The 22953-nt window shown below is 38.7% G+C and overlaps 1 protein-coding gene across 1 annotated transcript in view; it reads right to left on the reverse strand.

Moving 5' to 3' along the window:
* Positions 1–1846: 1846 nt before the first annotated feature.
* The window catches only part of Abca5 (ATP binding cassette subfamily A member 5), a 68394-nt gene continuing 47287 nt past the window's right edge, over positions 1847–22953 (reverse strand). The window contains 15 exon segments of the mRNA NM_173307.1: positions 1847–2160; positions 2911–2966; positions 3851–3930; positions 4795–4944; positions 6139–6258; positions 7045–7139; positions 7255–7330; positions 7859–8034; positions 8772–8863; positions 8958–9075; positions 9413–9539; positions 18290–18381; positions 20325–20399; positions 21153–21287; positions 21627–21740. Coding sequence (NP_775429.1) covers positions 2053–2160; positions 2911–2966; positions 3851–3930; positions 4795–4944; positions 6139–6258; positions 7045–7139; positions 7255–7330; positions 7859–8034; positions 8772–8863; positions 8958–9075; positions 9413–9539; positions 18290–18381; positions 20325–20399; positions 21153–21287; positions 21627–21740 — 1614 coding nt within the window. The 3' untranslated portion in view covers positions 1847–2052.

Raw genomic sequence — 22953 nt, forward strand, 5'->3', positions numbered from 1 at the left:
CCACGTGCAAAAACAAACTATTTGTTGTAATAAGAACGAACGCACAACAAAAAAGCTTAGGCAGTACAATCTCGACTTTTGTTCCCTATGAAATTACACTTTACACTGAGCACACACTGAGCAGTGCTAAGAGACAATGGCCAAACCTCCATGAAAATGCAGGCGGCATGGCCTGGGTTCACCATCTCTGAGACAGCTCTGTCTTAGAATGGCCAAACCCACAAACGAAACCTACCCTTCAGTAACTGTCCTAGTACACGACAAATAAAGCTGTCTGTTGTTGTTTGTTCTAAGGGTATGTGTTCTGGTTACAGCGTTACAAAAATCACACCCCAAAAAAGGCCCAAGGTGCTTAAATACTAACAGACAGCTCTTCACGTTTACGGCACCACTCAGCAATGGCTTGCTGAGAAAATACAATGTGCATTTATAATTTATCAGCAAAAATAAAGATTTCCTCTTAAATACATCTTGACTATATTTGTCATGCAGTAATCATTAATTAATTAATGATTAATTAAATGTAAGATTCTTAAGGATCCAAAATCAGGAGGCAAGCTACTACCAATGAAATCTTACAAGAACAACTTGGGGCAGGGAGGTGTCATAAAATCCAAGCAGACTTGTTGGATGGTTCGACTGTATTACAGTACCTCTGAGATATGAGACTAAACAAAGGAAGGTGGACAGAATTGTCAAAGCAATGGTGAAAATTGCCACCTTGTATTGAGAAAGAAACACCTGAGTTTGCCATGAGTACCTAAAGTCATACATTTCCTAACCCAACAGGACAAAAAGTTAAATCTTCCAACATTGAAGAATTGGTAACTTCACTGAAAGCTTGATCATTTAAAGTAAGTTGGTAGCAAGTCCTTTCGCTCTTGCTATAGTTCTTTATGTCTCTGTAATGCAAAAGTCATAGCACAATATATGTTTTTGCAAAGCTAACACAATAACAACAGACTGAAATACAGTATCAACTACATCATACATTTGTATACCTTTAAATGCTCACATACACTTGTATATGAGTTCATAAAATGAAATATTTCTAAGATTAATTATCATATTCCAACTCTGTCATAAGAGTGAAACTCTAATTTTTATTTCTTAATTTAACCCTTGAAAGAGTTCCCATATTCTACCATGTCCTGAAATATATATGCTGCTCTACTTAAAACTCAAAAGAATCAAGTAATAAAATTTGGTAATAAAAATGGTTATGCATTAACCTCCTTGTCTAAGTGTGCCCTATGTGAGGAAGGCGGCAAAGCTTTTGCACCACCGGGGGTGTGGAAAGGTCGAGATTAAGTGTCCTTCTGCGGCAAACATCTGTCACTGTAGCTTCAGAGACTCAGACTATTATATTCTAAGACTCTAGTCACAGTCTCTCTGTGAACTGTGATCACCAAACACATCTGAAGTTAAATGTAGGCAAGAGACATGCAACTTGAAACATCCACTTACCCACGTCCGCAATCACTAGGCTGCCCATGCCTTCGCTCTATTTACTGTGGCTAATGACTGCCACCTAGTGGACGTCGCTTCTCAACCGCTCCACATTTACACAGGCCAACCTCCACTAAGAGCTTCTTTTACAGGAATCTTAAATGAAAACCCAGTTTCTGCATTGCTTTGTGTGTTTCTTTTCTACGTTACCAGTCAGGTATTGATCTTTTTAATTAGCACTGGGAAATTACATAATTATGTAACAATATAAAATTTAAATATTCTTCAAAATTATTCTTGTATTATTTCTTTAAATGCTAAGTTGAGAAACATTGTTTGAGAATAATGGCATGTAGACTATCTTCAACATACTTCAGGTACAAGCATGCAGGTGGACAACTACACACACATTTATTTAAAGAAAACCCAGACACATAAATAACCATGGTGCATAAATTAAGGAGTTTAGGAAATTTCCAAGTGCTTTCATGTTTTGTGACTATTCAAGTAATAAACTTTTAAAATCAAAGTTAAGATAAAAGAAGGAAAAACAAAATAAAAAAGAGTAAGTTCAGGGTCAGCAGGCGGGGTGAGCGCAGACATTCAGAACACGACTCTGTCTTCCTGCCTTCTTTCCCACCAGAGCGTGCTGTTTAAAGTCCCGCAGCTATTATCTTCCTCCTCCTGCTCCTTAGTAAGTTCTACAAAAACCTGCCAGAGGAAAAAGGGGAAGGAGACTGCTGTATCATTCAAGTGAATTTTAACTAAGTCAGAAATGATACAATGCCATACTAATATCTAACAAGTATCGAGAGGTTTGCTGATATTGATGCTATTCAAACGAAGCAAGTTCTGTCCAGTAGATACAAAGACAAACACATAGTTAGAGGGTTAATAAATTTTCTAATTAATATATCAAGTAGCAGTGTCATAAAATAGCTTTAAAATGTTTAAACAATTTAAAGTATTCTAATATGAAATAATGCCATGAGTCTTTTAAATATTTACTAAGATAAACAAAAAGATGTTCAAGCTTAACAAAATAAAATTTACTTGAGTTATTTAATAGTATACATATATATCAAACCATCACACTGTAGCCAATAAATATAAATTACATGATTTTTCAATTAAAGATTTAATTGAAAATGAAATTAAAATGAAATTGGACAAAAAACTAAGAGGAAGCTAAAGTTGTAATTACAATTAAACTATAATTTGGGGATGGTGAGATGGCTCGGCAGTACCTTTTGTCAAGCCCACACAAGACCTGAGTTGTCCTCCGGTCCTCACAAAAACGTGTGGCAACTGTACACCCACACATGAAAGAGGTGAGTAACTGTGTTTTAAGTACGTAGTTTTAAATGCCGATAGTATCAGTCTCTACATTGTAAACCTAAGCAATTGCTACTAGATACACTTAATGATACAGTAATCGTTTCTAATTTAACTTTACAATACCTGTTCCAGGGTTGCTTGAGAAAAGCTGTATTCTTCAATGGCAAAAGTGTGTTTTGCTATTAAAATGTAAAAATAGCATTTTACTTAGTGATACTTCTAAGGAGTGAAATGGCAATTAGTTCTAAAGAATCTACTCTGCTTTTTAAAACTCTGTCAACAACTTCTTGGAAACTGAAGCTGTCCAAGTTGTTATTCTCTCAGCCCTGCTTCTTGTCCCTTCCACGCCCACTGCTGGCCCTCTGTAGACAACTGCATCACCTGTGCTGTGGCCTGCTTCTTCTTCTGGGTCAGCGCCTCCTCCTCTCCAGTGTCCTGTTCTTCATCACTCCTCTGTTTCCTTGTGGTGTCAGAGCCCTAGTCCCCATTCTCCAAACACCACTAGAGCCTGGTTTGATTCTTAAATTCATTTCATATCATTGGTCATTATCAGCTTTGCTGTTTTCACTTCAAATCCTACCTTCTAATATCAAATTTCTAATACCAAATTCTTAGTATACTTATTCTTTTAATTATAAAGAAATTATCAGTAAGGTAAAAATTTCAGAACTAATAATTAGTCTACAGCTACAGAGATACATAAGATATAAGTAAATATTGTCCGATTCAGAATCCCCATTAGAAAATGATAAAAACTCTACATGTTTCAAATTCTAAAGTTTTTGTGACTTATATACATGAGAACTGAATTTGCATTATTCCCTTTGAAGTTCTCCCGTGTTTCCCACATCCCCTTTCAAAGACTTGACCTTTTCTCTTTTTAATTATTGTTAAATATATAGGATGAGTATATACATTTATATTTATTTAACTTAGAATAAAAGAACAAAAGATTACATTTTCTATAACTGCAAGTATAACCTGACTCCTAGTTCTAAATTTTCTGAATAAAACCCTTTCCTTACTTGAAAACCATTTTACAGTATTCTCAAATGCTACTTGCCTTCCTCCAACTTAGCAAAGGACTGTGAGAGAGACTGGACATCTTCTTTTGGAATTTTATAAGCCAGAATAGAAGAGAAGCTGAAAAAGAAAGATAAAATACTGGAAGATGGAAAATTTAACTGCTGTGTTTGCTTGAATGCTAAGCTTAAAACTTTTTAAGTTCAAATGTACATTTTAATAATCTGATAATTTCCCTAAAAGTGTGTGCAGAATGATCTGGACACTACCAGGTAATTATCCCCCTGTAGTAGTTACAAGCCTCTATTATGACAGCACAGCCCTGCGCTGCTGAGAACACAGCACATCAAAGTAAGACAGTCGAAGACACATGGAAAATACCTCAAAATGTCAACTTCCCTGATTTCTTGTTGATCACACTGTGACCCCGGATATTAAAGGCTGTCTCTAGTTTCAGCACGGCTCAGTCGTAGGACACACCTTTAATCTAAGAGTGTGCAGGGTATTTGATCACACTGTGAGACTGTGTACTGGAAAAGCCTGTTTCTAGCTGTTGTGTGGCTGAGCCCTGGCACACATCCTTAATCCGAGAGCTTTCTGTTTATTGTAAACAAGACTGAATAAAGCCAGCCAAAGGTCACAGGCAGAGCAAGCAACCAGTTGACAGAGAGTGAACAAAGGAAAAAACTAGAGATTGAGAGGAAATCAGGAGGACGGACAGAGAGACACACAGGAGGTAGAAAGGAGGGACATTCAGTTGGAAGGGTTTTCAAGACTGTGGAGAAGAAATGGGTTGTTTTTTTTTCCTTCTGGGACACTGGTTGAGGAGGAGGGTCAGCTGGGTGCTTTCTCTGCCTCTCTGAGCTAGCAGGCTTCCCCACAGCAACTAGGCCCTGAATTGTCATTTGGTAAAACTGAATGTTTAGGATTTTGTTTTAAAAACAACTGTATAAAAAGTATTAAATATATTTTAAAAGTTGTTACCTCTCTTGGCGGCTTGCATTTGGGAAAATATATTGAATTTCTCTTTGAAGGCGATCTATTTCCAGGTTTTCTATCCAGTCCTTTAGTTTAATTTCTAAAAAGTAGCCTTTGCCAAACTTGCTCTTTAGATGTTGTACTGTTCCAATGCATCTGAAATAATTTTTAAAAGAGTTAAAATGGCTTGACCGTTTTCAAAGAATGATTTCTCCCTTAAATCTCTGCTACATTTTTTTTTTTTTATAAAATGACTCTGGCAATCCTTTACACGTATAGAAAAGTTGCAAACATCATGCAACATGTTCATACACTCTTTATCTAGTCTCATTTTACATAATATTTTCTTCTTCTATTCTTACAAGTTTGTCAAAATCAAGTGACCTCCATTACACAAGGCTGGCCAGGGTCAGACCTGGGTTGATTCTGCTCCTTTCTGTTAGTGTCTTTTGTTCCAGGAGACTATCCTAAGCTTCACCTAGTTTCTAGGGGTCTATCCCAAGCTACACCTAGTTTCTAGGGGTCTATCCCAAGCTACACCTAGTTTCTAGGGGTCTATTCCATGCTGCAATTAGTTGCTGTCTCTCTCGTTTCAAATGCTAAGGACATTTATTACTCAGTCCTCCTTTCTCCCGACTTGCACAGTTTTAAGGAATTCCGATCACATGTCTTGCTGGGATGCCCTTCGATCTGTGTTTACTTTCCTCCGTGTTAAAGCAGGCTTATGAGCTGTGCACAAAGAACCCCATCTGCGTGTGCACCTCACCACACTGTAGCACACTCAGGGATATGCAGTGTCTGCTCAGTTAGGGTGTCTGTAAGCTTTTCAGCCGTGAACACTACCTCTCACAGTTCTTACTCCTTTTCCTTACTCAGTGTTCTAGGAAAAACTGGTTATAACCAGCATTCACCTGAGATCAAGAACGGGTAAGCTTCCTTTGAGAGAACAATACAGACATAGATTACTTGAAACCATCGTGAAGGAAAATCTGCCTCTTTGCACACACTCAATTATTCAATCAACTATTTCTTTATGCAAATATAAGCTCAAATACTATTTTATATTTTGTGTTATAATTCAAAACAATGTCCATTATTTTAAAATAGTTTAATAGTTTTTAAATAACAAACACAAGACATAAAAACATATGAATGCAGGTAGTAGCTGGACATATTTTATAAAATATAGATATACATGTATTTCCAAAATGTTCTATACAAAACTGATTTTTAAAACTAAAAGTTTTGACATTTCAAATTAATGCATAGTTCTCTACATTTTTTAAAGATCACATTTAAAAATCTGCCCTCCCTCTCTTTGTCTGAAAGGTGAGCTGTTTAAATGTCTACCTTAGCTGCCCGGACACCATGATGGCCACCCTGTCACAGACAGCCTCCGCCTCTTCCATGTAATGCGTAGTGAGGAGGGCAGCCCGCTTCTTGTTTTTAAACGCAGTTCGAATGGCTCGCCTATAAACAGAATAAAAGTTAAGTGACACCTGTTTAATATGGGAAATACTTTCTCAAAACCCAACTACTTGACTAAAACTTACCCATTACCAAGTGTTGTAAACGACTGTATCCTGCCAAACTCCAGTTTCCGTCCTAACCTACCCTTCCTTGGTCCTGACTGACAAATGCACTGGGTCACAGGTACCCATGAGCTAAGGCCTGACAGCCAGGCTGGTGCAGCTCAGAGGTGCAGCACCGGCTTACAGTGCACAGTATCTTGGTCTCAGTCCCCAGCAATAACAACAAAAGTATAAAGAAAATACAAAAGCATGAAAGGAAGAAAGAAAGAATCAAGTATGACAAAATGTGATTTTGTTTTAAAAATGGACATACTCATAAAATTAATATAGATCTAACCCAAACCTTATACTTGAAAAACAAGGAAATTAAGAACTAAAAATTATTCAACCAACTAGTGCTTTAAATTTCAACAAATTACAACATAAATTCAAAACAATAATATGAAACACAGTTTACTGTTAAATGACTATGAGAAAAATCTTCCAAAATTAATTCAGAAAGTAGAATTATTTATTTCAGTAATCAGCTGTGTGTTGACTTCTGTTCTGCAGTATACAAAATATCATTAACATTTCAACAAAGATATGACAAAAGCTTTAAAAGTTTAATTGCTATTTTATACAATCAAGATGTACTCATCACTGACAGGAAGCTATTGGTCACAGTGACTCTACCCCATGATGCAACGCACCAAGCGGCAAATGTCCCAAGTGTCATACTCACCACATGTGCTGTTTGGCTCTGGGGTCCATACCTGTAGACGGCTCATCCAGCAGTGTCACCTGAGGATTCCCCAGCATACTGAGAGCAAAACACAGCTAGGAGGAAGAAAGAGGGAGGCTGGACTAAGGCTTCAGTCTGAGGACGTCTGCCCAGAGAGCAATGGACCCTCAACTAATGAAATACACGTATCTGTCCTCTGATGAAGAATACCTTTCGCTTGATCCCTGCAGGGAGTTTCTTTACAGTTTTCTGAAGATGTTCTTTCAAATCAAGGGCTTTTGTTATTCTGCAAAACGGACAACACAAAATTATGTACCTGGATCTGTATTAATACAAACATGTTACATATAATTATTTATACTGTTCTAAAAGTATCACTCAGGTAATGTTAATTAGGTAAGAAAAAAATCTCCAATTTATATCATTGTAAACAAATTAATTTTTAGAAATAATTCAATTAATTTGCATATTATGCATGGTACATTTTCCTATAATTAGAGATAGAAAAACTGAACCCTGCTGGCATGCTGACATATGTCTAATTCTAGCACTCAGGAGCAGATGCTTGCAGATCTGAGTTTCAAGACTGGCTGGGGCTGCCGACGAAAGAGTATCTCAAAAAAATAAAAAAGAATCAGAATGAACAGAAATAGAAGAGCTGATTTTTTTCCATATGTATCATAACTTGTAAGGGACAAATGAAAAGCAATGACCATTTTTCCATGGAAAACATGATCTACACAAAGATGCTTGTTTTAAAATGTAAAGAGGCTGCAGTGTGCGTCTCCGTCCCCAAGGGGTGAGGGTGACTTACCGACTGATTACTTCCTTCATGTCACCTGAACTCATCCCTTTCACAGCTCCATAAATTTCAAAATGTTCTTGCAGAGTAATATCTGGCCAGAGTGGGTTTGTCTGGGGGCAGTAACCCATACACTTGGTGGATTCATCATCTTCATTTGAATGTGAACTATAATCTCCTAGAAATATCTACAAAATGCAAACCATGTTTTATATCTTTGCTTTGTGTTGTGAAGGAGACAGTAAGTACATTGATCTGTTAAGCTCCTCCCCTAGGTCACGGTAGTACCTGGCCAGCATCCTAATGCTTTGTAATGGTGCAAGGTCATGAATAAGTAAGTCAGAATTTAAGAGTTCCATCCAGAGAAGGTGGTAATTTTATACTGGTGGATGGGAAATCAAGTATTATCATCACAGGGCTTCACTGAAACACTGTATGTAAACTAATGAGATAAGTAAAACAAGTCCTTTTTGTTTCTCATGTATAAGGTGTAATTGACATAAAAATTAATCTTAGGCAAAGTCCCAAGAAAGGAGTATTCCTGGTAATTCACAGTGAAGAGAGCAAAGGGGAGCCAGGAAGAAGAAGCACATGGGTGTGGGGTCCTAAGCACGCTGCAGACTCACTGACAGGGCCCAGACTAACCCGCCTATCTCCAGAAATTACTGTATCTGTCTTCATAAGTGGGTGGATAAATCTATCATGCGTGTAAAGACTCACTAAAAGCAGAACTATATATGTCTATTTGTGTGTGAAAATTTCACGTGTATTACTTTCAGATAACCAAAAGACCTTAATCTCATAAACCTATACTAAGAATACTAAAACACAATGTCTGGCCATCCAGTTCATAATTTGACATTAGTGAGCGTATCTTAAATTAAAATATCAGATTAGACATAACCCATGGTTGTCCACAGCGTACCTTGCCTGAAGTTGGTTCAACATCCCCAACAAGAATATTAATAATCGTGCTTTTGCCAGCACCATTTGGACCCAACAGTCCCAAGATCTCTCCTACAGGTATTGGGGAAAAAATTATATATTAAAGTCAAACTAAAATCGGAAATTACTCTTCTGGAAAACTTTCTTAAGAAAAATAAATACCAACCTTTTTTCACACAGAAAGAGACGTATTTTGTTGCTACTTTTGTTGTTTTCCTTGAATGAAGGAAATCTTTCTTGTCATCATATTCTTTATGCAAATTGTATACCATAATGGCCGGTTTCTAATAAGCAAAAAAGTTTTAAACAGAGTCACAAATTAGATATCTATCATTTCATATCTCATATATGTATGCCAAGAACTGATTCACTTCTGAGAGGGCAGTCTAATATAAATTTTACATTCATAGGAAAAGTGTTTCTTCCTCATTCCAGTGCCTTGGTGATTTACCATTGAGGCTGAACATGACTTAGTAACAAGGGCAGGTTACCTCCTCACAACACTGAACATGACTTAGTAACAAGGGCAGGTTACCTCCTCACGACACTGAAATGACTTAGTAACAAGGGCAGGTTACCTCCTCACGACACTGAAATGACTTAGTAACAAGGGCAGGTTACCTCCTCACAACACTGGCAACCCATCAGCTCTTTAACCTTCAACCTTTCCGCTTTGACATCTTCATCTTCATCCTCATTGATGGGTGGTTCTGGAAACTTCTTATGTTTGGCTTTTTGTGAGAGGGCCCTAAGCACATACAAATAGTAGATGGTTACATAATTAAAATACTAAGAAATTTAGTAGATAGTTACATAATTAAAATACTAAAAAAATTGGGCACTAATAGATAAAATGGTTTTAAAAGAACATCAACATGAAACTTAATGTTACCTCTCAAAAGAATAATTACAAATGGTACTTCTCAATGAATGACTGTTAGTGGTTAAACGATACTATTCAAATCCAATCATTTACAACATTATATATATATATGTATATATAAATTGGTATATATGGTATGTTTAAGGTGTTATTCCACAGGGAAAGGGGGAACTGGGGGCTAAAGAGATGTCTCTGTAGTTAAAAGCATGTATTGTTCTTCCAGAGGCCATGAATTTGGTTCCCAACACTCACATCAGGAGGCTCAAAACTCCCTATAACTCAAGCTTTAAAGGAGCCGATACCCTCTTTGGCCTTAGCTTTCACTCACACAAACATGCACACATACACATAAATTTTTAAAAAAACCATCTTTAACTTAATTTATGAATATTTCCCCCAAAGATATAGTAGTCTGAGTAAACATAGAATGGTCTAGGAAGAGTAGATAAGGCTGAAATCAAAACCCAAAGGAATCCTTGATTTAATGACAGACAGGGGAAGGAATCCTTGATTTAATGACAGACAGGGAAGAAGTGCTTGAAGAGAATCTTGAGTAGGAAGAGAGTAAAGAGGCGATGAACGTGACCTTATAAGAAACAAAAGGACCGGAGACAAGAAGTGGGGGAGGGATCAACCAAGGAACCAAGCCCCCTGAGCCCAGCAAAGACTGAAGATGCTGTAGGTGAAGGGCTGAGAGGAAAGCCAGATTATACAGTATGAAGGAGTGAATGGGACATAAACAACAAAAGACAGAGGGCATCTGACTAGAAAACAAACAAAGATATCACATAAAGAACCAGAAATGGATTTATACTTGAAAAAGACTTTTAGGTCCTTTCCTGTATTATGAAGGAAGGTGCTGGAGAAATGGCTTATTTGGTAAGGTGCCTGCTACCACAGAAGCATGAGGCCCTGACCTTGGATCCCTAGCATATATTTTAAAAACTGGGTGAGGCAGCACAATCCTGTAATCTCAGCGGTGGGGAAGTGGAAACAAAAGGATCCCTGGGGTAGAGAGACTGAGGAAGACATCAACCATCAGGCCTACACACACAGCACACACACAGCACATACATACATACATACAGCACACACATGAATATATACATACAAACACCACAACATACAAACACACACACATGATTCAGTATGAAAGAGAAAAGAAAACTGTCAGAGCAACATCCTTAAGAGCATGGAATACAGGATCCATAACAGAGCCAGCGCTTCCCTGGGGCATGAAAAGGCAAAAGCACTGTCGGTGTAGATGAATCTGCAGACACTGGCACTTACATTAAGGTCTGAGTCCTGTGCTCTCACAGAGGCACGAGGGGAAAGGGGTGCTGGGCACTTGGGTCGTCTATGTGAGGAGAGATGTGCACCTGTTCTCTACCCGAGAGGCTGAGAGTGGCTGCTAAGGGCCTGGTAATCTGTGCCATCTGCAGGACCAGGTCATACCAAAATCCACCCGCTTCTGCCCCAACCATCATGTATGTGTAAGCCAGAATCCTCCTCTCTAGACCTTTCTCTTGAACACTGTCTCTCAGTCAGTACAGTCCATTCTTAGGGGAGAAGTCACCATACTTTGAAGCTTTTTAAGACCACCTGTCTTAAACTATAGGAACCGTGCTTATGGAAGACATCACTGGTTGGTTGGAACCCCAGCTCATCCCCTGTACAAGCTAAGAAACCCTATTGGCTTTTCTCCCCTCAACCCCACCAGGAAGGAGAACACTCCAAGCTAACGTCATCTCTCCCATCTACCAGTGCCTACCCAGTGACTTAGTTTTTTTGTTTTGTTTTGTTTTGTTTTGTTTTGTTTTGTTTTACCTTATACGGGCATAATCCAAGCTCCTAGCTCACACATTATCACCCCGCACCTAAAAACCCATAAAACCACTGGCTTTAGCCCAGGCACATGATGTCCCTGACCTCTACCTATGGGATTGTGAACCCACCCAAGAGCCCCCTCTCAATAAACCTGCCCTTCTACTCTTGAACTGGCTTGAATCAATTCATTTAGCTAACTGAAAACCCTACTAATCACTAGTACTTTGCAGAAGAATTTCAATGTGGTCAATCCTTAAGCTTTATTACACACATAGAATTGATATAAAGGTTCCTAGAAAACTGTTTTCCAAAGTTGTACTTAAATATGTATAAAATAAACGGCCTGTTATCAGACTGTACAAGTAAGAACCCACACCACCCAACTAGGTCACATTGAACTAAATGACGTTCTTGCCTCATGTAGATTGTTACTCTGCCAGCTGTCTCTCTCTCTCTCCCTCTCTCTCTGTCTGTCTCTCTCTGTCTGTCTCTCTCTCTCTCTCTCTTTCTCCCTCTCCCTCTCTGTCTCTGTCTCTCTCTCTCTCTGTCTCCCTCTCTGTCTCTCTCTCTCTCTCTCTCTCACACACATACACACACACACACACACACACACACACACACACAATCAAGTACTGTATTTTCAGAGATAAATGGCAATATTTCACTAAGAAGTAGGATGCAAGGTGATCTGGGAAATTTGAAAAATTCGGAGAAAGGCTCAAGTAACAAGTAAGGTTAAGTAGGAAAATGTTATGGCTACCAAGTAGGATCAAACAGCTTCTTTTTTACAGAAAACATACACTATTACCAAGTTATTTTATGTTATTTTCATTTAGAAGAAATGTATTTTTAGCGATAGTGCAAAGAGATATGAAGCTGAGAATAATGAAAGAGGCAAACTGAACAGAGTAAGGGGTGTCAGGGAGGACAAACTAAAACAGGAACTCCCTGATACACAGTTACAAGGGGAAAAGCTGCAGGAGTTGAAGCACATGAAGAAAAGTCCAACAGGACTAAGAAATGAGAAGTAGGAATTGAGAAATTACTGATGAAATCTGACACTGAGGTTTATGACGCTATGGTATAGGTAAGAATTCTATCTCCCGGGGCTGGGGATTTAGCTCAGTGGTAGAGCGCTTACCTAGGAAGCGCAAGGCCCTGGGTTCGGTCCCCAGCTCCGAAAAAAAGAACCAAAAAAAAAAAAAAAAAAGAATTCTATCTCCCTGCACAAAATTACGCTCCACTCGAATCAAAGGCCGCAGTGGGTGAGTGGAAAGACTGCTCTGTGGATCTAGGACCCCTCCCCATGACGTCAGCAGGAATAGGGAGAGGCAGAGTCAGAAGACATTAAGATAAAAACAACCTATGAAAAGGTGATCAGAGTGTTATTTGTCAAAATGAAATGTTAAAAAGGTAAAGGAGCATCACTATGGGATGGATAACGAACCGCCCAGACCCTGCCAACATAGGACTACATGAGCTGCATAAGAATTGGCGCTTCAGATCCTGTTGAGCCAGTGAGATGGCAGCAGGAGGTGTCCACTGCCAAACCTCATGTCCTAAAGTCAATCCCTGGGGCTCCCAAGGCAGAAGGAGCTTCTGCGCTGTCCTCTGAATGGACCATATGCACCCAGGAGTGCAGACTTCCTGAGACCGCAGACAGACTGCCACCTCTGCATACCTCTGCCCACATTCCCGATCCAAGGGGAAACTGCACAGTGACTCTGGACACAGGGATATAGGAACAGTCAGCCGCTGGTTCCTGTGGTTCTGGTCTGCGCCCAGGACTGAACTGAACCGGCCAAACAGTTCCCTGCACCCAAATCTCATGGGGGAGAGAGCTGGACCCTCAGAAGTGTGGATACTCCTGAGAAGTCAGAGGAGAATACTCTCTGCCCACAGTCCAGACCCAAGAGGGAATCACATAGTGCCAACTGTGCCCACTGGGTGCAAGGACCTAGGAGCAATCAGGGGCTGGACCCTTTGATTCCTGACCACGCCTAGAGCTGGAAGACAGTCTCCAGGAGTGCTGAGACACCTGAAATCAGAGCACCTGTTCTCAGAAAAGGCTGAAAGAAAACAGGAAAACAGTTCTACAGGAGTGCTGACACAGAGGCCTACAGCAGGGTCAAGTCACTCCCAGAAACAGCAAGACAAGCAAACACCAGAGACAACCCAGTGACTAGAGGCAAGCACAGGAAGCTAAGCAACAGAAACCGAGAGTACTTGACATCATCAGAGCCCAGTTCTTCCACCAAAGAAAATACTGGATATCTAAACACACTGCAAAAGCAAGACTTAGATTTAAAATCGCACTTTTTAATAATGATGGAGGACTTTAAGAAAGACATAGAGAACTCCCTTAAAGTAATGCAGGAAAACACAAGTAAACAAGTAGAAGCCCTTAGAGAAGAAATATAAAAATCCCTGAAAGAATTACAGGAAAACACAACCAAACAGGTGAAGGAATTGAAAATGGAAATAGAAACAATAAAGAAAGCACAAAGGACCACTGAACTGAGAACAGGACCCCGTTGAAGGAATCAGAGAAAGGACTGGAAGAGCTTGAAGAGGCTCGAGACCCCATATGAACAATGCCAACCAACCAGAGCTTCCAGGGACTAAGCCACAACCTAAAGACTATACATGGACTGACCCTGGGCTCCAACCTCATAGTTAGCAATGAATAACCTAGTAAGAGCACCAGTGGAAGGGGAAGCCCTTGGTCCTGCCAAGACTGAACCCCCAGTGAATGTGATTTTGGGGGGAAGACGGTAATGGGGGGAGGATGGGGAGTGGAACACCCGTATAGAAGGGGAGGGGGACGTTGGCCCGGAAACCGGGAAAGGGAATAACAATTGAAATGTAAATAAGAAATACCCAAGTTAATAAAGATGGAGGAAAAAAATTTAAAAAATAAATTAAAAAAGAAAGAAAGAAAGAAAGCACAAAGGGAGACAACCCTGGATATAGAAAACCTAAGGAAGAGACAAGGAGCCATAGATACAAGCATCACCAACAAAAGACAAGAGATAGAAGAGAGAATCTCAGGGGCAGAAGATACCATAGAAAACATCAACACAACTGTCAAAGATAATGTAAAACGCAAAAAGCTCCTAGCCCAAAACATGCAGGAAATCCAGGACTCAATGAGAAGATCAAACCTAAGGATAATAGGTATAGAAGAGAGTAAGACCCCCAACTCAAAAGATCAGTAAATATCTTCAACAAAATCATAGAAGAAAACTTCCCTAACCAAAAGAAAGAGATGCCCATAAACATACAAGAAGCCTACAGAACTCCAAATAGATTGGACCAGAAGAGAAACTCCTCCTGTCACATAATAGTCAAAACACCAATGCACAAAACAAAGAAAGAATATTAAAAGCAGTAAGGGAAAAAGGTCAAGTGACATATGAAGGCAGACCTATAAGAATTACACCAGACTTTTCACCAGAGACTATGAAAGCCAGAAGATCCTGGACAGATGTCATACAGACCCTAAGAGAACACAAATGCCAGCCCAAGTTACTATATCCAGCAAAACTCTAAATCAACATAGATGGAAAAAACAAGATATTCCATGACAAAACAAAATTTACACAATATCTTTCTACAAATCCAGCCCTACAAAGGATAATAGATAGATAACTGGAACACAAGGAGAGAAACTACACTGTACAGAAAGCAAGAATAGAACTTACTTGCAATGAAACCAAAAGAGAGACAAACATAATTACACCTCTAAAAACGAAAATAATAGGAAACAACAATCACTATTCCTTAATATCTCTCAACATCAACGGACTCGATTACCCAATAAAAAGACATAGGCTAACCGACTGCATACGTAAAGAGGACCCAGCATTTTGCTGCATGCAGGAAACACACCTCAGAGACAAAGACAGACACTACCTCAGAGTAAAAGGCTGGAAAACAACTTTCCAAGCAAACGGCCCAAAGAAACAAGCTGGAGTTGACATTCTAATATCAAATAAAGTAGACTTTCAACCAAAAGTCATTAAAAAAGATAAGGAAGGACACTTCATATTCATCAAAGAAAAAAATCCACCAAAATGAATTCTCAATACAAAATATCTATGCTCCAAATGCAAGGGCACCTACATTCATAAAAGAAACGTTACTAAATCTCAAAGTACACATTGCACCTTACACGATAATAGTAGGAGATTTCAACACCCCACTCTCATCAGTGGACAGATAATGGAAACAGAAATTAAACAGAGACATAGAGAAACTAACAGAAGTTATGAACCAAATGGATTTAACAGATATTTATAGAACATTCCATCCTAAATCAAAAGGATATACCTTCTTCTCAGCACCTCATAGAACCTTCTCCAAAATGGACCATATAATCGGTCACAAAACAGGCCTCAACAGATACAGGAAGATAGAAATAATCCCATGCAGCCTTAGACCAAGGACTAAGACTGGTCTTCAGTAACAACAGTAATAACAGAAAGCCCACATATACATGGAAGTTGGACAACGCTCTACTCAATGACAACTTGGTCAAGGAAGAAATAAAGAAATTAAAGACTTCTTAGACTTTAATGAAAATGAAGATACAACATTTCCCAAACTTATGGGACACAATGAAAATGGTGCTAAGAGGAAAACTCATAGCGCTGAGTGCCTGCAGAAAGAAACAGGAAAGAGCATATGTCAGCAGCTTGACAGCTCACCTACAATCTCTACAACAAAAAGAAATAAATAAACCCAAGAGGAGTAGAAGGCAGGAAATAATCAAACTCAGAGCTGAAATCAACCAAGTACAAACGAAAAGGACTATACAAAGAATCAACAAAACCAGGAGCTGGTTCTTTGAGAAAATCAACAAGATAGATAAACCCTTAGCCAGACTAACCAGAGATCACAGAGAGTGTATCCAAATTAACAAAATCAGGAATGAAAGGGGAGACATAACAACAGAAAAAGAAATTAAAAAATCATCAGATCCTACTACAAAAGTCTATATTCAACAAAACTGGAAAATCTGGAGGAAATGGACAATTTCTAGACAGATACCAGGTACCAAAGTTAAATCAGGAACAAATAAACCATCTAAACAACCCCATAACTCCTAAAGAAATAGAAGCAGTTATTAAAAGCCTCCCAACTAAAAAGAGCCCAGGTCCAGATGGGTTCAATACAGAATTCTATCAAACCATCATAGAAGACCTCATACCAATACTGTCCAAACTATTCCACAAAATTGAAAAAGACAGAGCACTACCAAATTCCTTCTATGAAGCCACAATTACTCTTATACCTAAGCCACACAAAGATCCAACAAAGAAAGAGAACTTCAGACCAATTTCCCTTATGAATATCGACACAAAAATACTCAATAAAATTCTTGCAAACCGAATCCTAGAACGCATCCACCATGATCAAGTAGGCTTCATCCCAGGCATGCAGGGATGGTTTAATATACGGAAAACCATCAACGTGATCCATTATATAAACAAACTGAAAGATAAAAACCACATGATCATTTCATTAGATGCTGAGAAAGCATTTGACAAAATTCAACACCCTTCATGATAAAAGTCCTGAAAGAATAGGAATTCAAGGCCCATACCTAAACACAGTAAAAGCCATGTACAGCAAACCAGTAGCTAACATTAAACTAAATGGAGAGAAACTTGAAGCAATCCCACTAAAATCAGGGACTAAACAAGGCTGCCCATTCTCTCCACACTTATTCAATATAGTACTCGAAGTCCTAGCCAGAGCAATCAGACAGCGAAAGGAGGTCAAAGGAGTACAAATTGGAAGGGAAGAAATCAAAATATCACTATTTGCAGATGATGTGATAGTGTACTTAAGTGATCCCAAAAGTTCCACCAGAGAACTACTAAAGCTGATAAACAACTTCAGCAAAGTGGCTGGGTATAAAATTAGCTCAAATAAATCAGTAGCCTTCCTCTACTCAAAGGATAAGCAGGCTGGGAAAGAAATTAGGGAAATGACACCCTTCACAATAGTCCCAAATATTATAAAATATCTTGGTGTGACTTTAACCAAGCAAGTGAAAGATCTGTATGACAAGAACTTCAAGTCTCTGAAGAAAGACTTGGGGAGGGGGAGAGGAGGAGATAGGGACTTATGGACAGGAAACTGGGAAGGGGAATAACATTTGAAATATAAGTAAAGAAATATATCTAACAAAAAATTTTTGAAAAGTACATATAGATACAAAATAAATATTAATGTAATAAAAAGTGAATAAGTCACATCCTCACAATCTGACTTCTTTAAACATTAATGTGCCCAATACAGGAAAAAGCAGGTGACTATTCAACTTAAGTTCACTTAAAGTTCCTAATAGAACCACGGTCTTTAGTTTCAAATATATGTCTTCTTTCCTAAACCAATGTTTTCATGTATTATATAACTACTCAGAACGAACATGCAAGTAACATGTGAAGGACACTGCACATTAATGTTTAGTTTACAGAAAAAGAAAGATATTATAGTACGCATAAGAATGAAGTAAAAAAAGACTACGTTATATATATACATATATATATGTATATATATGAAACCCCAGTTTCATATATATATATAATGTCATATATATATAATGTTCAGAACAGGCAAACTTCATGAATATAGATTAGGGGTAGCACAGGGCTTAAAGGCACGGAAAGTCTGTGGGAAAGTTACTGCTAATAGATGGATACTGTTACTTTAAAGTGCTGGACACATTTAAAATTATATTGATATTTAAAATGATAATGTGTAATTCTGTAACTAACCTGAAAAGCGGATCCTTTCTTATTGATCTGCCTCCATGTTTTTTCTCATAGTGTTGTAAGAGGAAAATCCACAGTACACACTGCAGGTAGGGCTAGGGAAAGAGTAGGAACAGCTCATGACTAAATCATCTTTTCTTCCCACAGAACCAGGACTACATAACTCAAGTTCTTTACCATGACCAGGGGAAAATCCAACTGCTTTACGTTTGTGATAATAAAGACATTTAAAAGTACTGTGTCTTGTTTAGTTTCTTGGTACTTGAGGTTGAATTCAGGGCTTCAGGTACACAGAGCTTTTATTATTCCACCAACTACAACCCCAGCCGTATACTTTAACACTAACAAAGTAACGTTATTTTCCATAAATCAATTCTTCCCATATTCTCCGCCCCTATAAATTCATTTACTGTCAGTTTTACAAATATAATCAAGATAAAAACTTAGCTGGGAATCTGTCACTGGCTTTAACCTCAACACCAAAGAATTCAGGCAGAAGGATCATAAGACCGAGGCCAGCCTGAGCTCTCAAGACCCTGTCTCACAAACAATAAAAGGCTAAGCTCTTCCTTGGAGGAAGCCAGTTTTATTAAAACAGAATTAGTAGCATGGTAGTGGAGATAGTTGGAAAATAAAGGTATTACTACAAAAATGCAGATTCACTAGCATAACACACTTAACTTATGGGCTTGTGCCATACCTAACAGGATAATCACAACACTGACAACCAAGCCATTCTTTTTTTTTTTTTTTTGAGTGAGTGAGTGAACGAGTGATAATTCTATTTCAATTACAAATATTTTTTAAAAAATTATTGAATCATTTACATAAAATATACTAAAATGTATAAATATATGGTAACAGATGTGATAAATAGCTTCTAATATTTGGAAAGCACCAAAATATTTCAAGGGCATATAAAATTAGTAGGTATATGTGTAAGTTAGTGTTCAAAATTATTTATTTTTTTAAATTTTTTTGGTTCTTTTTTTTTTTTTTTTTCGGAGCTGGGGACCAAACCCAGGGCCTTGCGCTTCCTAGGTAAGCGCTCTACCACTGAGCTAAATCCCCAGCCCCTTAATTTTTTATTAGATATGTTTCTTTACTTACATTTCAAAGGTTATTCCCCTTCCTGGTTTCCTGTCCATAAGCCCCCATTCCTTCCCCTCCCCCCCCACTCATCCCCCTTACTGCCCCCCCATATTCCCCTGCACTGGGGGTCCAACCTTGGCTGGACCAAGGGCTTCCCCTCCCCCGGTGCCCCAACAGGGCTATTTATCCTGTGCTATGGAACCTGAGGACGAGCTCATGCTTCTGAGCGGCCTGCCTCCGCCTACTTAGTGCTGGACCACAGGCTACCCTGGCCATGACTGAACTCAGGATTAAATCAATGGCTCCTCATACTGGACCAGCGTCCTTTTTCAAAGACGCATTGACTGTACCTGAGTACACTGTCACTGTCTGCAGACACATCCTGTAACAGATGGTTGTGAGCCACCGTGTGGTTGCTGGAGATTGAACTCAGGAAGAGCAATGAGTGCTCTTAACCGCTGAGCCATCTCTCCAGCCCCTGGACAAGCATTCAAGCTTTCTTAATAACTGAGTTATGTCCTCAACCTGTAACAGTTGCACTTATTTTTAGTTTTGTTTTTTTTTTTTTTTTGGTTCTTTTTTTCAGAGCTGGGGATCAAACCCAGGGCCTTGAGCTTCCTAGGCAAGCGCTCTACCACTGAGCTAAATCCCCAACCCCTATTTTTAGTTTTTTAATTTTACTTTATGTGTATGCGGATTTTTAGTTTGTTTCCTTTGTTAATTTCTGTATCCCAGATGAACACTTGGTGTCTGTAAAGGACAGAGGAGATCGTAGAATCCCCTGCAGCAGGAGTTAAGTTGTAAGGCGCTAAGTAATTGCTGGCAATTGGCCCTGGGTCCTCTGGAAAATCAGCCGCTGTTCTTAACCACTGAACCATCCCTCCAGCCCCACTAATACTCTTATGAGGACACATGAACACAGGAAAATAGGTTTTTTATTTCTTACCATGATTACAGCAACTAAAAGTCTGTCCCAGGGATTGTAGGCATTCTCAGTTTTTGGTATATTCTTCCAAGAACCCTACAACAAAACATTTTTATTATATATATACACAAATATTTGGATTTAAAATGTTTAATATATTTCAGTCATAAATATGTGACCTCTATACATAAGTTGTTACTATTAATAAGCTATATCTTGTGTTATATCTAGCTTAAAATCTTCCTTGCTAAAAATGTCTCTGGGGGCAAGTATAGTCAGACATATTAAACCAAAGTGGGGAGATTATCTAGCAATCAAAGTACAAACTTACTGGTTAATTAATATAAACTTTGTATTAACTCCTTGAGAATTTCATACAATATCATTTGCTCATAGTCGCCCCTACTCCTACCAACTACTTATTTTTTTCCTAATAAAGTGGAAATATCTTGAGTTATCTATGCTCAAAACTAAACGGAATTTTTCCTTTATGTTTTTCTGGGTGGGGGATCTCTTACACTCAATTTTCTCTCATCACTTTATATATAATACAGTAGTCAATCCTTGAGGAATTCCTCAATATAGAACTGACTAAAGCCGATCATACATCAAATTATGCATATCAAATTGAGCATCAGACACCATGTAGTGACTGTTAAGTTTTTCTCCTTTGACAACTGGAAATCAGACTTGAAAACTCCTGTTATTTTAAATCCCTCTGCTGGTTTTATGATCAAGCATTAGCAGATCATCTTATTTGTTGCTATTTTCAGTACAAGAACTAAGACATTAAAGATTAAGAAATGTATATTTAGACCTTAGACTTTCTGAAACATCCACTAGACATACCTTTATGAAAGAAATCAGACAACCCAGGAGCGGGTAGATTGGGATGGCTATGCAGAAGGTGTAATGAAAAACAGCCGTAACTCCATACCCCAGAAAGAAAGTTATTTCCGTGACTGCGACACAAGCCAATGCTGTCTAAAGAGGAGACAGGAGAAAACAGGTGATGGAGTATTTGCAAATCTCTCATAGATTTATTTACAAATAGTGCCTCCAACTAGGCCTTTGATCCTCAAATAAACCAGGCACCCGGAGACGGTCCCACGCCAGGAAGCAGCAATGCGCTGACAGGGGTTGTTGGCTGTAAATACTGTGAGCAGCGTCTCGCAGAGGAGATGAGGAGAAGGAAGATCAAGGCGCCCACCATGGAAGAGCCACCACACCCTGTGCCCCAGCCCTGTGCCCCAGCGCCAAGGTGTGCCTGACTTCTACCTAAGCTGATCTGAAAAGCTGAAATAATATAGAAGTGTGACTTACCACAGAATAGATAAATGACCAAAATTCCTTGGTATTTAAAATTTTCTTAAAGGTGAACGAAGCTATATAAGTGAACAGAATAACCGAGGGCACATAAGCAATGAGGCAAAAAACCTGTAAGTCAGAAACGTTTCTATAAAAATGAGCACTTAATAACATCGTAAAATATCTCAGAAATATTAAAATATTAAGTAATTGTATTTATCAAATTTCATTTTCAACAAATCATTCCCAAAACTGTCATTGTAGTAATTTAAATAGTTATAATCTACAGCTCTATTAAGCCAATAAAAGTCATGTTTTAATTTAACGTTTTATGCAACACCAAGTAATTTAGGTTGCATATTACTTGTAATCTTTTATACCAAGTAAAACACTCTCTCACTTTCTTAGCATTCAAACCACTGCAGCTAGTTACAGCTATCCATTGCTCACACACAAGCCACCATGCTCCGAAGCCTTTAGACGTGTTTATTTTAACACATGAGGTGCTTTCCCTGCTTGCATGGACCGTGTATGTACCGTGTACATGACTAGTGTCCATGGAGGTCAGGAGAGGGCGTCAGATCCCTCTGAATTGGAGTTATGCATGATTGTGAGAAACCATGTTGGTGTTGGGAACTGACCCCAAATCCTCTGCAAAAATAACAAAATTATTTTAATTGCTGGGCCATCTCTCTAGTACTTATCAATCATTTTAACACATCACAGTATAACTTTTTGTTTGTTTTAGTTTAGGTTTTTGGTTTTGTTTTAAACAGGGTCTCATAATATAGTCCTGGCTAGCCTGGAAATCACCACATAGACCAGGCTGGCCTCAGACTCACGAGATCTGTCTGCCTCTTTCTTTCAAGTGCTAGGATTAAAGGCAAACACGACCACGCCTGGTTTTACTGTAACTTCCATGTTTATTTTACAGGGTGGGAATTAATGTGTCAAATACAAATGATCTCTCACAAAGTGAGGTTTGCACCCAGCACCCTCTTATGTGGCTCTGTGCTGCTTTGCTTTTTTTCTATTAAAAAGACATTTAACCAAAGGATTCTTAATTAAAACTTCCACAGATCACAAATGTCAGTTATATATTTCTTTCACATTTGCAGACAAACTTAAAACCTAAGAGAAAGGATTTCGTTTCCCTGGGCTCTCGCTATGGCCCACTGGTTAAGAACCAGGCAACAGGGGTTGGGATTTAGCTCAGTGGTAGAGCGCTTGCCTAGCAAGTGCAAGGCCCTAGGTTCGGTCCCCAGCTCCGGGGAAAAAAAAAAAAAAAAGAACCAGGCAACTTTGAGAACTGGCATATGGATTCTGTACCCTCGTAACAAGA

This window comes from Rattus norvegicus, chromosome 10 (assembly GCF_021556685.1).
Source record: "Rattus norvegicus strain SHRSP/BbbUtx chromosome 10, alternate assembly SHRSP_T2T, whole genome shotgun sequence".
Taxonomy (NCBI): Eukaryota; Metazoa; Chordata; class Mammalia; order Rodentia; family Muridae; genus Rattus; species Rattus norvegicus.